This window comes from Callorhinus ursinus, unplaced genomic scaffold (assembly GCF_003265705.2).
Source record: "Callorhinus ursinus isolate GAN/ISIS: 27379988/994484 unplaced genomic scaffold, GSC_fseal_2.0 scaffold65, whole genome shotgun sequence".
NCBI lineage: Eukaryota > Metazoa > Chordata > Mammalia > Carnivora > Otariidae > Callorhinus > Callorhinus ursinus.
In genome coordinates this window covers 7,880,527-7,897,607 of record NW_027397127.1, presented here as the reverse complement: position 1 = coordinate 7,897,607, position 17,081 = coordinate 7,880,527, and the positions used below count along the sequence as shown (strand labels likewise).

The window sequence follows — 17,081 nt, the reverse complement described above, 5'->3', positions numbered from 1 at the left end:
TTATAACTTATATTTTAATTTAATTTATTTGAGGCTGCGATAAAATAATTTTAAATAGGCTTACCAAACAGTTGAAAGAGATTCCTCTCAAAGACATTAAGGTGGGCCAAAACAAAACAAATAGAAAAGATACAAAGATCTGAGTCAGTATCATTTATGTAACAAAAGAATCTGCAACTTACTTACTTCAAACAAACTTTTATTTTTAATGTAAACAAATGCTGTCAAATATATCTGTAAAAGGTAAGAGTAGAGTCAGATGTCAGTTAATATCATTTTGAAACAAAACTAGTGGTTTAGACTTGAAAACTAGAATATCTGTGAGGAATAAATTCATTTCTTCTTTCGCCATCCATTTTGTTCTATGCCTTCCAACTGTGGGATGGAATAAGAGTCAATTAACAATTGTATACCACTAACAGGCACCAATAACTTTCTAATATAAGAGTCAAGTCAACCCTGTGTACATATGTTGTCTCAACAAGGAGAAAATGAAATGGTTTCTCCTTGTAACTCAGACCCTTAATATCAGAGTGCACATGCTTCAATCATTTGATCACACCAACCTTGACTCCCTCTTGCCCACCACTATAAATGCTTGGGTTTTTTTTTTCTTTTAAAGGAGGATTTAAATAAATCTTTCTATCTTAGAAGCCTGTGCTCTTTACACAAATCATACATCCCTTATACTCCCAGACCTCCAGTTTCCATATCTTTAAAATGAGAATGATGCTGTTATCAAACATCTATAGCTGTGAAAATTTAGAAAGGCAGAGAGGGAGAGGGAAAGGAGAGAGAGAGAGATGGATGGGTGGAGGAAATAAAAGCTGAGACTTAATTACCAATTCAGTGGTAAACAATCTTACTATGACAGATTTTCTTTTCTTTTGAATGTTATATGAAATATAGAAACCTAAATTGAACTAATATTTGTGAGTTACTCATGAAATCCTTAACTCTTTACTACATTTCTAAGGAGTCACCTTCTCAAAGGCATTGTTATTATAGGAGACAACATTACTGTGACCAAGTGTTGAAGGTACAGTTAGTGCATGGTGTATCTGCTTTAGCTACTTCTTCTGGTAACCATTTTCTAAAAAAATATTGATCTCTAATACAAGGTCTGATAAATTGCCCATCTGTAGTAGTCTTAAAGCTACAGGACAGAGGACTTGCAGCCGTGTATGAAGTGCATTTCAGAATATACTGCCTTCTATACTATCTAGTATATAAGTATATTATTAACATTGAACTGTTTTTTAAAACTAAATTTCAACAATTTTTTCTTATTTAATTTACAGAAAAACGTTAAAAACATAAAGCTGTCAGTAACAAGCATATGTCAGAAATGGTTAGTTAATGCTCAAGGTTCTATACTAATACCTGAATTCTACACAGCCGCCCTCTGCTGAGTCCATATCCATTTTCTTTCTTCTGGTTCTTCATTTTCATCCTCATCCACTTCCTTCTCCTCTCCTCCAGCTTTTTGGGCCTCTTCATCAGAGTTTTCATACTGATATTCAGTTGCTTCTTTAGTGAAGAATAATGTGGACTTTAGGACCAGAAGGTGGCAGAAAAAATATCCCAATTTAAAATCAGTAATGGCATCCAGTACTCTGCCCTCAGGAGTATCTGTAAAATATAAATATGTTACAAAAATAAAAGAATAGCTGGGCATGTTCCTAATGTTTGATAACACCCATGGCCTTCAGATTTCTGCTGCTTGATAGTTTTCTCAGTGATGTTTTCCCCCAATTTCCAGTAGATCTCAGTCTCTGTACTGCTGCTTATTTCTTGCCCTTGTGAGAAGGGATCAGAATCACTTGGTCCTCATTTCTCAGAACTTCATTGGAAAATATGTGTTTGACTTAAATTCTATCATGAAGCTCATTTGTTCCTCAACCCCTGAAAAGTGCTCCAGTACCATTTCATCATTTCTCATATTATCTTACCAAGAATCTACATTTTTAAAAGCCATCAACCAAAAGTGAGGTGTATGCCCTTTTCCTCCAGGCTCACTTTCCATTTTCTCCCACACACCTTCCTGAACGCCTACTTACTTCCCACTGACATTGACCTTCTTTGGGTTCATGAATTGCATCGATGATCTCAGATCTCAGCTCTCTTATCAAACAGAGGCTGGTAAAAATTATACTTTTTCTCAAGACTGTAGAAGTCTTTATGGAATTGGGCACTTTCAGCCTGAAGTTTTTTGAAAGCAGTGACCTGTTGCTCAATCACCAGAGGCAGGCACTAAGAGTGGCCTGAAAGTAAGCTAAGTATACCAACAAAGTCTACAAGAGCTTGAAGATGTTGCCTCCATTCATCCCGTCCATCTCCTTGGGTGCATAGGCCCCAGCTTTCCCAGAAAGTGGCAGTATCAGCCAGTACTTCACCCTCCCAGACCTTGACTTCCACTGGTTCCTCTGCCTTCCGGGTTGTAGCCCTCCCTGCTGGTTCCTCCAGCTCCCAGGGTCAGGTTCCCTCTACTAGGTATCTTCCCTCCTAGACCTTGGCTCCCGGGATGTGACTGGACCCCTTCTGGGTCCTCCACCTCCCAAGGCACCAGTTCTTCTCCAGGGTCATTGGGCTCCCAGGAGCAGCACCTGACCACCACTCAGCCTGCGTGGGGCTGAACCGGGACATGGTTGTTATCATGGACACAGTGTGGAAGGGAATGGGTCACAGCTCTGAACAGGGACCAAAATTGTGCCATGGTAAACTCACAGATGTCCAGGACAACTTCTGCACCTTCCTTACCGGTCTCTTCTTCCTCTTTGTCCATGTAATTCTCATCCTCTTCCTCAAAGCTGTCGTCATCCTCCTCTTCTTCATTGTCCTCCTCCTCATATTCTTCCTCTTCCTCATTCTCTTCCCCTTCTCTGCCCCCCTCATCCCCTCCTTCCTCTTCTCCCCCTCCTTCTCCTTCTTTATCCTGCTCCTCCTCCTCTTCCTCTTCTTCGTCCTCCTCCTCCTCCTCAACTTCCTCCTCCTCTTCTTCTGCCCCCTCCTCCTCTTCTACTTGCTGTACATCCCAGTTTCCCTGGATTACAGGCTGAGCATCCCCCTGCCTACCCTCCTCCCAAAGATCTTGAGCAACTGCCTGGAAATCCCTAGGGACTGCGGCCCTTGCGACTCCAGCCCCCCATTCTGCAGGCACTGCACCGCCCCTGATGGATCCAGGGTCCTGGCCCACCCCACCACTGGCTTCCTTCTGGCCACCTGGGATTGGACCTTGATTCTCTGTAGCAGACATGGCAGAAGAGATACACCAGTCAGTACCTCAACCAGAGAAGTTATCTGGCTGCTTGACAAAGGTGGCTTTGCCAAGAGGACTGCTGTGGAGCTGAGGCTGTTGGCAGCGGCGTCTGCTGTGAGGTGGTGGAGGCAGCAGAGAAAATGGCGGCAGAGGATAAGCAGTCTAGTCTACGGTGCCTGTGGAGGCCCTACTGTAGGAAGCGCGGGGGCGGGGGTATTCAAGGAGTAGCCAATTGAAGCTGCGCCTGAGGCAGTGTTGGACAAAGTGGGAACAAATCCGTTGGGCGGTTGACAGGAGGCGGAGCTTCAAAGGGTCAACAGAGGACTGTTTCCCCCATTACAAGCTCTAAGCTCATTTGCTGAAAGGTAAGAATTGACATGCCCAGGGGTACATTGATTTTTCAAGACCCTCAGCTTCTAGAGTTTGGGTCCTTCCTCTCTTCCTTTTGAGACCTCAGAGGCCTGGATTACCTTTTAAGCCCTTGCATGCCCTGTCCTTTTAATTCTATTGCCTGCAAAGCTAAAGTGTTCCAATGTGGAGGCACTCTGCTGCACTGGGTGAATTATTCCTTGAGGTCCACTTCCAGATGACTTATGCCAATAGGATAGATTCATTTAAAAAAAAGGGGAGGTATAGTTCGGATCTCAGCACTTGTAAAAAACCTACCAGAAGAGAAGGAAAAGAGAATTTGGACATTTTAACATTATCAAAGCTATTTAGGAAAAAAATACAATTGAAATGGATGCAGTCAGAACAGAGAGTTGAAGAGATGTTAAAAACCAGAGCTGGAAGGTGTTTAATGAACAGTGCTAAATTTACTTCAAGCCTCCAAAGAATGAATAAGAGATACTTCTTTTAAAGGACCAGGCTTTTAAAGGACCAAGCATGCAGACAGTCTTCCTAGAATGATTTCTGAGTCAACAGTCCAAGACTTTTTGTTGCATTCAACCCCACTTAGCCAAGATCTGAAGTGTAAACAATTCTTAAAATTATGAAGAAATCAACACCTATTTTATACTGATTCCATTTACCGTTGTTACTGGGCAAGAAGCACCAAAAAAAGAATTCTTGATGAATCATCTGGGTTCAGACATATTCCTCCCCATCCTAATTATGTAGCAACAACTCATATCTCTGTATGGTAATCAGAGTCAACTTGCCCCACTACTACATAAACTCCTTTATTTTGCCTGCTAATCCACTGCCATGAAGAGACTAAAGTGACCAGGTGGTAGTTGTAGCTTCAAGTTCAGTAGAACCCATCCTGATTACTTTACCAGAATCAGTCTCTCTTAGGACCCAGGACATTTTCTATGGCAGACCCTAAAGTTTAATAGGCATTTATTTCTCGTAAACATCCTTGCTAAATGGTTCTATTCCATGATAAAATTGTGTGTATCCCAATTGTCATAGAAACCAGAAGGTCACCATGATGTTTAAACTGTTGATAGCTTTCTATGGTCATCAAAATGTGAAAATTGATTTTCACAGTGAGAGCCATAATCCATACTTCAGCCACTTACACCTCCTTCCAATATAAAGATCGAATAGACATTATTAAAGATAAGAAGCTCAACAAGGTGTAGTGTGGAGGGGAAAACTTCATATAATGGGTTAGGTAGGTAGTCAGTATAGGGTGGGTAACAGATTTGGTTTCCTTTCAAAAACACAAACCACTGAGATTCCAGTCTTATAATTTAACTTCCTTAGAGACTAGCATAACTGATGCTACATTAAGTATCAATCTCAAAGGCAACATAGCCCCAAATATATAACCATCACTTGGTTGACTCAAGGGTTTGACAGATAAGGAAAATAAGTCTCAAAGATAGGGAGAATGCAAACAGATCTGAGAAACCTCTGATTATCTTCAGTAAATGCCTCAGGTCTCAATTATATGCCGGAAAGTTCAGGCTGCCTCCCTCCACTTCCAAACAAAACCACAAACTGAATGGTGAGTTACCTAAAATCCCTACTATCAAATCCTGATATTAATCACTTTTTGGCAGTCCATACCTCTGCTCAGTATCTCATTTCCAGGCATAATACCCTACATGCTGTCAGTGTAAAAATTTGCCACATCAATTGAAAGATTATCCTCTTCTCTCATAGGCATATTAAGTTTATCCTCAGAGTCACAGGCTTAAAAGAGCACTATTATTCCTCACAATGCTAGAAATGTAGGAATGAATGAATGAAGTGGTAGAAAAATATTAGATAATGATAGATATTTTAAAGAAAAGGCAATATCTAAGTAATACATGGAAATCAGTTTCTAATCGTGATAAATATCCTCCAAGTAGCAAGTGGAGATTTTCTGGTAACAACAATCCCCTAGAATCCAATGAAGCCAGGAATGTCTGTGCAGATGGAGTGCCCAGAGAAACTTGGTCACCTTGGAATAATATTAGAAAGTATAGAGAAAGGCAACACAGTGAGCTGTTTCCAAATTTGATAGTTCATAGCTGTTTCCAAAGGCAGTTTTTGGAACAGTGTACATGAGGATGGCAGCAAAGATAAAAATGATTCTTGGAAAGACATCCATTTTTGACAAAGTGCCCTGTGCCTTAGTGACCATAGAAATTATGGAAAATTATGCAAATTATGCTCCTAAAGCAAAAGAAGCCCCTATATACTGCCAACAGGGTAGGGATGCTCAGAGATAGTTATCTTAGAATGGTAATAAGCAATGACTCAAACAATAAAATGTATGTAAGGCTGATGAGGACCTGATAAGCACATCATTACTGCAGGAAGTAAAACACAGTCTCTGTAATATTGGATTATTTAGGTTAGAAAGACAGAGCCATAGTATGGCACAGCTTTCTTGGATTAAAAAGCAAATTGAGAGAACCTTCTATATTCATTTCTAAGTTCTCTACTACAAGAAGAAGCCATTCTATTTCCCAGATGACACACAGGAGAAGGCCACATTGGATCAGAATTAAATCTGAAACCATGCGGCACCCTGCTGGCTCAGTCATTTAAGCCCCAGCTCAGGTCATAATCCCGAGGTCCTGGGATCGAGTCCTGCATTGGGTTCCCTGCTCAGCAGGGAATCTGCTTCTCCCTCTGCCCCTCCCCCAGCTCGTCCTTGCTCACGTGGGCGCACATTCTCTCTCTCAACAATAAATAATCTTAAAAAAGCCTGAAACCAAAATTAACGAAGGTCATCATTAGGTTCTTAGTGGCAATAAATAGAAGACAACTATTAAGGAACATTATTGAGCCTCTAGAGTTTGCCAAGAGAGCAATATGGTGGAGTGGTTGCATGTTTAAGGTTTTCATCAGAAAAAAAGACAGATGTGGGTTTCAGTGTCAGGGTTGCAATTTATAAGCTATATAACTTAGTGTAATCTTTACCTTCTGTAAATGTAGCTTTCTTATCTGTTGAATAGGGATAATATTAATGCTAACAATGTAGAGTTGATGAAAGTACGTACTATAACATATAGAATAGCCCTGAATATTCTTTTTAAATAAAGTAATGGCAGAAAGGTTTACAATCAATAATTAATTGTGCCCATTAAGAAGCTAGATAAAGAAGAGCAAATTAATACCAGAGTTAGTATAAAAAAGACATTATGCAGCTAATAAAAAGCATATTATCAGTTTTCTGATAAGCTAACATTATTTGTTTTTTTGAGAAATTAAATAAAATTCATTAAGCCCTGCTTGAATAATTAAGGAAGACAGAAAATACTAATTACCAATATCAGGGATGAAAGGGGGATATTTCTACAAATTCTTTAAACACTGAAATAAGAAGAACATAGGAACAATTTTATGCCAATAAATTTGATAACAAATAGACATAGAAATAGACAAATTCCTTGGAAAACACAATTTTAGAAAACTAACACACAGATTGAAAATCTTAGCAGTGGTATATCTACAAAAATTTGAATTTCTAATTTTAGAAATGTTTCCTGGTAATGGTACAGGGAGAAGGAACTGAAGTAGAGCCCAGTGGACTTCACAAGTAGGAGAGATGGAGCTAAGCATCTGAAGAAACCGGGGTGACTACAGAGTGTAGAACAGAATACACAAGAAGAGAAACATCCACAGAGAGAAGCTACTAATTCTGTAGAAAGTCCCTTGAATATTAAGAATAGTAACCAGAACATATACATGAAACTACCCCGGGCTTGTGGGGAAAAAAATAATATTGGAAGTATTAGAGGCTGCTTTCCAGTACTCACATGGGAAAGGGAATAAATGCCTGTTCCCACCAGCCAGACTGGAAAAACTTACAATTCACTGGTTATTCAGCTGAATACACAGGAAAGTCTTGCGTCAGTAACAAATGATTACCCCTAGATGGAGAATAGCTCCAAATCCACCATTCAGAATCACAAAAGCGATTGCTGAAATATTCAAACTGTTTCCAAGTAACTTAAATGTATCTTAGAGCAAATTCAAGGGTATGTAGAGAAAGAAAATATCCACCATTCACCAAGATAAATTGTACAATGAATATCCATTTAGTAATTAATTAGGCATTCAATGGCCCAGTAAAACACAATCCATAATGAGAAGAATAATGAGTACATCCAAACTAACTCAGAATTGACATTAGAAGAATTGTTATATCTATATTCCATATGTTCAATTAGAGAAATGGAGAATATATTTTAAAAATGGAAACTGAAGGTCTACGGGTGAAAATTTACCATGTTTGAGATGAAAAATACAATGGACCCCAAATAAAAATCCCAGCAAGTTATTTTGTGAATATTAGCAAAGTTATCCTAATTTTATATGGAGAGGTAACACAACCTTGAACAAAGTTGCAGAGCTGACACTACCAAACTTCAAGACTGTATAAAGCTTCAGTACTCGAGAAACTATGGTATGGGTGAAAGAATAGACAAAGGATCAGTGGAAAAGAGTAGAGAGTCCAGAAATAGACTCCCATACATATAGTGAACTAAACTTTGAGAAAGAAACAAAAGCAATACAATGGAGAAAAGACAGTCTTTTCAAAAAATGGTGCTGGAACAACTGGACACTCAAATGCAAAAAAAAAATGGATCAAAATAAATTAACTCAAAGTTAATCATAGAACCAAATGAAAATGCAAAATTATAAAAATCCTAAAAGATTACATAGAAGAAAATCTAGGTGACCATGGTATCGTGATGACTTTATACATACAATACCAAAGGCACAAAGCATGAAATAATCATATGAAATAAATGAAATATCCAGATTGATAAACTGGAATTCATTAAAATTAAAAAATACTGCTCTGCAAAAGACATTATCAAGAGAATAAGAAGACAAGTCACATACTGGAAGAAAATATTTGCAACAGACATATCTGATAAAGAACTGTTATCCAAAACATACAAAGAACTCTTAAAGCTCAATAATGAGAAAATGAACAACCCAATTTTAAAAACTGGACAAAAAACTTGGACGCCTTATCAAAGAAGATTAACAGATGGCAAATAAGTATATGAAAAGATGCTCAACACGAATATGTCATTAGGGAATTGCAAACTAAAGCAATGAAGAGACACCACTACACACCTATTAGAATGGAAAAAATTCAAAACGTTGACAACACCAAACACTGGAGAGAATATGAAGCAACAGAAACTCTCATTTCTTGGCTGTAGGAATGCAAAATGGTACAATCATTTTGGAAGACAGCTCAGCAGTTGCTTAGAAAGCTAAACAAACTCTAACCATGCAATCCAGCAATCATGCTCCTTCATATTTACACAAATGAGTTGAAAATTTATGTCCACACAAAAACCAGCACACAGATGTTTATAGCAGCTTTCTTCATAATTTCCAAACCTTGGAAGCAACCAAGATATCCTTCAGTAGGTGAATGGATAAATAAACTGTACCTATGGAAGGACGGGGACTCTGTGTTCTGCTGAATTCTTTTGTGAATCTAAAATTGTTCTTAAAAAGTCTATTTAAAGAACACAAACACCAAACCAAAATAAATATACACAAACAAAAAACACTTGATGGGATTGATGGTAGATTAGACTTGGCAGAAGAAAAGAGTAATTTTGAGGATATAGCAATAAAACTTCCAAAATGAAACACAGAGAAAAAAACCTAAAAAATATGAAAAGAGCATCATTGATCTGTTGTACAACTTCAAATGGCAAAATATATATGTAAATAGAGTTTTTAAAGTGGGGACAGAAATATATTTGAAGAAATAATAGCTGAAATTTTTTTTGCAAATTTGATGTAAACTATAAATCCATGGATCCAAGAGTCTCAACAAACCCAAAGCAAAAAAATACAGAGTAAATTTCAACAAGGTATATAATAACATAATTGCTCACATTAAGTGATAAAGAATAATCTTAAAAGTAGGCAGAGGTGGTGAAAACATACTGCATACAGAGGAACAAAGATAAGATGACATCAGATTTCTCATTGGAAACAATACAAGTGAGAAAATGGTGCAGTAATACCTGTAAAGTACTTTTAAAATATTCCAACCAAGCATTTTATACAGAGTAAAAAACGTTTTAACAGGAAGAGAATTTATCACCAGGAAACCCACACTATAAAAAAATGTTAAAGGAAGTTTTCAGGTCAAAAGAAAGTGTTAAGATAAAAAAACACACTGTGAATTGTGTAAGACTGTTGAATCACAGATCTGTACTTCTGAAACAAATAACACAACATATTTTAAGAAAAAAGAAAAAGAAGAAGATAGCAGGAGAGGAAGAATGAAGGGGAGTAAGTCAGAGGGGGAGAAGAACCAGGAGAGATGATGGACTCTGAAAAACAAACTGAGGTTTCTGGAGGGGAGGAGGGTGGGGGATGGGTTAGCCTGGTGATGGGTATTGAGGAGGGCACATTCTGCATGGAGCACTGGGTGTTATGAACAAACAATGAATCATGGAACAGTACACCAAAAGAAATTATGTAATATATGGTGATTAACATAACAATAAAAAAATTAAAAAAAAAACAGAGGGAGGGAAACCATAAGAGTCTCTTAATCATAGGAAACAAACTGAAGGTTGCTGGAAGGGAGGGGGGTGGGAGGATGGGGTAACTGGGTGATGGACATTGAGGAGGGCACTTGACGTAATGAGCACTAGATGTTATATATAAGTGATGAATTACTAAATTCTACCTCTGAAACTAATACTGTATATGTTAACTAAATTGAATTTAAATTAAAAAATTTTCAAAAATAACAAATGGAAATCTAGGTCTACACAAAGGATTAAAGAGCACCAGAAATGGTAATGACCTGGGTAAATAGATGAAATTTTTTCTTACTATTTATACATCATTTTTAAAAGATAACTATTTAATCAAAAATAATAACAATGTCTTGGTGGTTTATAAAATATGTATAAATAAAATGTATGACAACAATAGAATAAAGATTGGGAGGGGAGAGATGAAAGTATACTATTGTAAGGTTCTTATAATATGTGTGACATAGTATATCACTTGAATGTAGACCATGATAAGTTAAAGATACATACTTTAATCCCTAACCAACCACTATAATAACAAAACAGAGTTATAGCTAAGAAGGCAACAAAGGAGTTAAAATAAAATCATAAATATAATCTGAAAAAAGGCAGAATAAAAGTAAAATGGGAACAAGGAATGGATTGGATGATTAGAAACCAAGAACAAGATGATAGACTTAAACCTAACTGTATCAATAACTACATGAATGTTAATGACCTAAACACCCCAACTAAAATGCAGAGATTGTGTAACACCCAGTGCTCATCACAACATGTGCCTTCCATAATACCCAGTACCCGGCTACCCCATCCCCACACCCCCTCACTTCTGTAACCCTCAGTTTGTTTTCTGGAGTCCAGAGTCTCTCATGGTTTGTCTCCCTCTCTGATTTCTTCCCATTTAGTTTTCCCTCCCTTCCCCTGTGGTCCTCCACGCTATTCCTTATGTTCCACATATGAGTGAAACCATATGATAATTGTCTTTCTCTGCTTGACTTATTTCACTTAAGCATAATCACCTCCAGTTGCATCCATGTTGATGCAAATGGTAGGTATTCATCCTTTCTGATGGCTGAGTCATATTCCATTGTATATATGAACCACATCTTCTTTATCCATTCATCTGTTGAAGGACATCTCAGCTCCTTCCACAGTTTGGCTATTGTGGATATTGTTGCTATGAACATTGGAGTGCATATGCCCCTTCTTTTCACTACATCTGTATCATTGGGGTAAATACCTAGTAGTGCAATTACTGGGTCGTAGGGTAGCTCTATTTTCAACTTTTTGAGGAACCTCCATACTGTTTTCCAGAGTGGCTGTATCAGTTTGCATTCTCACCAACAGTGTAAGAGGGTTCCCCCTTCTTTACATCAAAAACTAATGATGTACTATATGTTGGCTAATTGAACATAATAAAAAATAAATTTGAAAAGTAAATTAATTTTAAAAAAGATATTGTGCTGAATATCGTTTTTATCACCTACCAATGCATATATTGAATTGTGTTTTACTCGACATTTTGACTCTTGAAATTAAATAAAGCAGTGATATAATAGTTCTTATATTGAATTTTTTCAGATATCAACTTCAACTATTTTTCAGTATCTAATGTTAGGAGATTCCATGTTCCTAATGATTTGCAGAGAGTTGCACGTATGTATAGTATCAAGCATATCTTATCTCCCCCAAGATAAATATGGAAATAGTGTTTCAAAGATCTTAAAATTAAAACCAAAAACACTATGAAATAAAATAAAATGCAGAGATTGTCAGATTGCACAAAAAAGCAAGACCCAGCCACATGCTGCCTACAAGAAATACATTATATCTTATACACAAAAAAAGGTTAAAAATAAAAGAATGAAAAAATACATACCAAGCTAACAATCAAAAAAGCATAAATGGCTATTATCGTATCAGATGAGGATTTCAGAGCAAAGAATACTACCTGGAATAAAGAAGGTTATTTTGTAATAAAAAAAGGATCAGTTAATGAAGAAGACATAAGAATTCTAAACATTTATGTATCTAATAAACAGAATTCAACATATATGAATTTGTACTATTTCTTACTTATACATTTGGTAGAATTCATCATTGAAATCATCTGGTCTTGAAGTTTTCCTTATGGTAAGATTATTAATCTACTAATTAAATGCTTTTTTATTGATGCATGATTATTCATCTCATGCAAATCTTGAGATGGTAGTTTGTGTCTTTAAAAATTTGTGCATTTTCTTTAAGTTATTGATTTATAGACAAAATTTTTCATAGTATTCTCTTATATTCCATCTTGACTCTACTATTATGTTTTACTTTACTTGCTTTTTTACTTATCTACTCATTTATACATCTAACCTCCCATTAATCCATTTTATTTTCAAAGTAAATTGTGAATATCAGTAAACTTTTTTGTAAGTACTTCAGCATGCATGTCATTACCTAGAATTTACTGTTTGTTTACAGGTTTTCTAGTAAGGTAAAATTTACAAAAAGTGAAAATTAAAAAATCTGTACTAGATATTTGCTGAAAGTAATTGTATGTATATAGCTGTGTAACACAAACACTTTTCAAGATAAAAACATTGACTTCAAAAAAACAAAAACATTGCCTTCAGGGTGCCTGGGTGGCTCAGTCAGTTAAGCGGCTGCCTTCAGCTCAGGTTATGATCCCAGGGTCCTGGGATCGAGCCCCACATCGGGCTCCCTGCTCAGCGAAGAGCCTGCTTCTCCCTCTCCCTCTGCCTGCCGCTCTGCCTACTTGTGCTCTTTCTCTCTGTGTGTCAAATAGATAAATAAAATCTTTAAAAAAAAATTACCTTCACTTCATAATGTTCCTTTATGGTTTTTTTCTGTTAAATGCTCTTTCAACTTGCAGAGGCAATCATTGTTTTTTCCCCCCACTGAAGCTTAGTTATGCTTATGGAACTAAATTTTGAAATAAATAAAAAGATTACATACAAATAAATATTTGTGGAATTATTACTTTATCCCTGAACCTCAGTGAACTACCTTTTATAACTCTTGGCTTACCCATACACTGCTTTGAAACCCACTCCCCTAAAGTACAAATTGTGCTTCATTGCATCACTAATTAAAATCTCTAAATGGTTTCTATTTAAAAAAAATTCTTTGTGAATTTATGACCTTAGTGGGGTTATATTTTGGTAGTGGATGTTGCTGATATTATTTCTTTTTATTAATTATGTTTTAAAAGAAATGTGAGGTAACTAAAGCACTTACTGTTATTTTCCTAGTACATAATATACTTTAGGAAGAAGGAGTAAGTGAGGGATACATAAGGTCCTCAGCTGTACATTTCACATTATGCTATGGGAAACCTAGGACTCTACCAATCACATTTTTCCTTTAGCAACTGGCTCCCTGTTAGGTACCACAGTGAGGTATCACAGAGAAGGAGTTTGCAACTTCCTGTCTGCTTCCTGTTCCTCTCAGTTTCACCTCAACAAAGCCTTTCATTTTACTAGAGCCATGTCGTCTCTGTAAGGACAGGAGGGTAACCAATTTTGCAGTTTTTCTGACTTTCCTAAAAGTCATTGCACGCTTTTGCTACTTTTTTATGGTTGTTTCTATAGATTTTTTTCTGATCCTTCTTTTGCTGTCTTTCATGGTTTGTTGGCTTTCTTCAGTGGTATACTTGGATTCCTTTCTCTTTATTCTTTGCATACATATTACTGGTTTTTTATTCATGGTTACCATTAGGTTTGTATATACATCTTCTGCATATAGCAGCCTTTATTAAGTTTATGATTGCTTAAGTTTAAACCCATTCTTTACTCCTCTCCCTCCTACATTTTAGCTATATTGTGTCATATTTTACATTTTTATTTTATGAATCCTTTGACTGTTTTTACAGAAATCTTTTTACTGTTTTTTTTTTTTTTTTTTTTTTTTTTTTTACTTTTCGTACTTTCACTTACGGTCTTCCTTTCCACTCAAAGAGTCCCCTTTAATATTTCTTGTAGGGCTGGTTTAGTGGTCATGAACTCCTGTAGTTTTTGTTTGTCTGAGAAGCTATCTCTCCTTCTCTTCCGAATGATAGCCATGCTGGATAGAGTATTCTTGGCTGCAGATTTTTTCCCTTTGAGCACTTTGAATATATCATGCCACTCCAGTCTGCCCCACAACGTTTCTGCTGAAAAATATCCTGCTAGCCTCATAGGGTTTCCTTTGTATGTAACTTCTTTCTTTTCTCTTGCTGCTTTTTGTCATTTTAATTACTATTTATCTTGGTGTGGACCTCTTTGGGTTGAAGTTTTAGGTGGAATCTCGTTGCCTCCTAGATCTGGATCTCTGCTTCCTTCCCCAGTTTAGGGAAGTTTTCAGTTATTATTTCTTCAAATACATTTTCTTCCCCCTTATCTCTTCTCCTTTTGGGATCCCTATAATGTGGATGCTATTACACTTGATGGAGTCACTGTTTTCTGTAAAACTATTTTCAATTTGCATAATTTTCTTTCCTCTCCTTTGCTCAGCTTGGTTACTTTCCATTATTCTGTCTTCCAGCTCATTAATTTGTTCCTCTGCTTCATCTAGCCTGCTATTTATTCCATGAAGTATATATTTTTTAATATTTTATTTATTTATTTATTATTTATTTTAGAGAGAGAGAGTGCAAGCAGGGGGAGGGGCAGAGGGAGAAGGAGAGAATCTCAAGCAGCCTCCACACTGAGCATGGAGCCCAACACAGAGCTTGATCTCATGACCCCAAGATTATGACCTGAGCCAAAACCAGAGTCGGACACTCAACCAACTGAGCCACCCAGGCACGCCACCATGAAGTATATTTTTAATTTTATTTATTGTGTTCTTAATCTCTGATTGGTTCTTTTAATCTCTATGTTAAGGATTTCACTGATGTCTTCCACTCTGTTCTCCAGTCCAGTGAGTATCTTTATGATCATTACTTTAAATTCTCTATCTAGCATATTACTTATATCTGTTTCACTTTAGTATCTTGCTGTGGTTTTGTTTCTATTCTTTCATTTGGGAGGTATTTCTCATCTCCTTATTTTGTCTGACTTTCTGTGTCTGTATATGTGTTCTAAGAAAGTCAGCTACTTCTCTTGTTCTTAATGATAATAGGCTTATGAAGAAGAGGTCCTGTAGTGCCCTGCATAGAGTATCCCCTGTTCCCCAGGGCCTGGTGCTTCAGTGAGTGTGTCCTATGTATGTTGCGTGTACTCTGCTGTTGAGCCTTGGCCTCTTTTTCCTTCAGTCCAGTTGTCTATAGAGGTTCTCTTTACCTACTGTGTGCAATGTTTGGTCCCCAGCAGGGGTGGGGCACATTTTAACAAGGTGTTTGATGGCTTGCTTGCAAAATGAGACCCACTACCACTGCTGACAGAACTGGGGCCTCACAAAAGCTGTGGGTCAGGAGACATGGTGCTGCTGAGGTTTGTACTGGTCCTCTGGGAGAGGGGACCCACAGTGCAGGAACTCAGGTGAGTGACTGGGAAGGGTGGATCAGTGGAAGCACAGGGTGGTGGGGCTTATGGTAAACAAGTTAGGTAAGGAGTGTTGGCTCTGTGCTGGTTCCTGCAGGTGGTCTTTGTTTATGCTGGAGAGTGGGGGAGGGAAATGGCACCTGCCAGCTCCTTTGTTCCTGGAGGGGTCTCCCTGTGATCCTGTGTCTCTGGGCCATGCTCTAAGATGAGTAAATCACTCTTTGTTCTGTCCAACCCCATCGTTTTTCAAACTGCTGGTTCTACAAGGTATCTGCACAGGCTGTTTGTTGTGCTATCTCTTTAAGGATCTCCACTTCCTAAAGCCATTGGGCTCTCCCAGAACCAAACCCTCTGATATTTAAAGTTCCAGGCTTTAAGTTCTACTGGTTTTAGGAACTCGTGAAATTCAGCCCCTGTCACTTTTAAAGGCAAATATTATAGAGATTTGTCCTCCCTGTTCCTGGGCTCCCTGATGTGAAAGTCTGTTTTCTGCCCATCTCTGCACCACCAACTTCCTCTGCACCTTAAATGGCCCCAGTCCTGTTTTGTTCCCAGATCATACCTTCACCCTTCCTATGGTCTTTGATGTGGCCTCTTCCCTACTTTTCGTTGTGGAGTTTGTTCTTCCAGTCTTTGAGTCATTTCCCAGGTTATTTATACTGATACGGTGTTTATCTAGTTTATCCATGAGACAAGGTGAACTTAGGGTCCTCCTACTCTGCCATATCTTTCCTACTATTCTTGTATCTGTGTTACCTCATTGTTCCCTTTTAGCCATTTTCAATCTTAGAATAATTATTAAATCAATAACTATTAAAATGTGTTTAAATAAGTGGTGTTTCTTATTTCCTGACTGGACATGATACACATATATTTTTTTATTCTAATCAGTTTTACAGTTTTATCTTTAGTTTCTGCAGTTTCACTATGATGTGCCTAGTTGTGGCTTCCTTGTTTTTATTTAGCTTCAAGTTTGTATCTTTTCCTGAATCTGACTTTTTAATTTTCATTACTTACAGAAAATTCTAGGCCTTTTTACCCTCCAATGTTGCTTTTGTCCAATTCTTTCTTCCTTTTTATATTATAACTCCTGTTTCACATCTCTTGGCTGTTTTCACTGTGTCCCACGGGGCTCAGTTGTTCTTTGTTGCTTTTTTCAGTTTTTTCTCTTCTTCATTTAACTATATATATTCAACTCTGACTTAACTTCCAGTTCAGTCATTTATATTTCCTGTGTCTATTCTACCATTTTACCCATTTAAAAAGTTATTAGTTTTATTAACCTTTGGTTTTAGTTCTAGAATTCCATTTGGAATTTAAAAATAATCTCTGTAGTTCTATTGGATTCACTTTGTAGATTTAAAACTTAGGTACATA

The 17,081-nt window shown here is 37.3% G+C and overlaps 1 protein-coding gene across 1 annotated transcript in view; it reads right to left on the bottom strand.

The window, feature by feature from the left end:
• Positions 1-225: 225 nt before the first annotated feature.
• Positions 226-17,081, bottom strand: part of LOC141371290 (uncharacterized) — a 78,513-nt gene continuing 61,657 nt past the window's right edge. The window contains exons 3-5 of the mRNA XM_073885775.1: positions 2,761-2,971; positions 1,384-1,632; positions 226-375 (exon numbers count right to left, since the gene is read on the bottom strand). Coding sequence (XP_073741876.1) covers positions 1,391-1,632; positions 2,761-2,971 — 453 coding nt within the window. The 3' untranslated portion in view covers positions 226-375; positions 1,384-1,390. The remainder of the gene's footprint in view (positions 376-1,383; positions 1,633-2,760; positions 2,972-17,081) is intronic.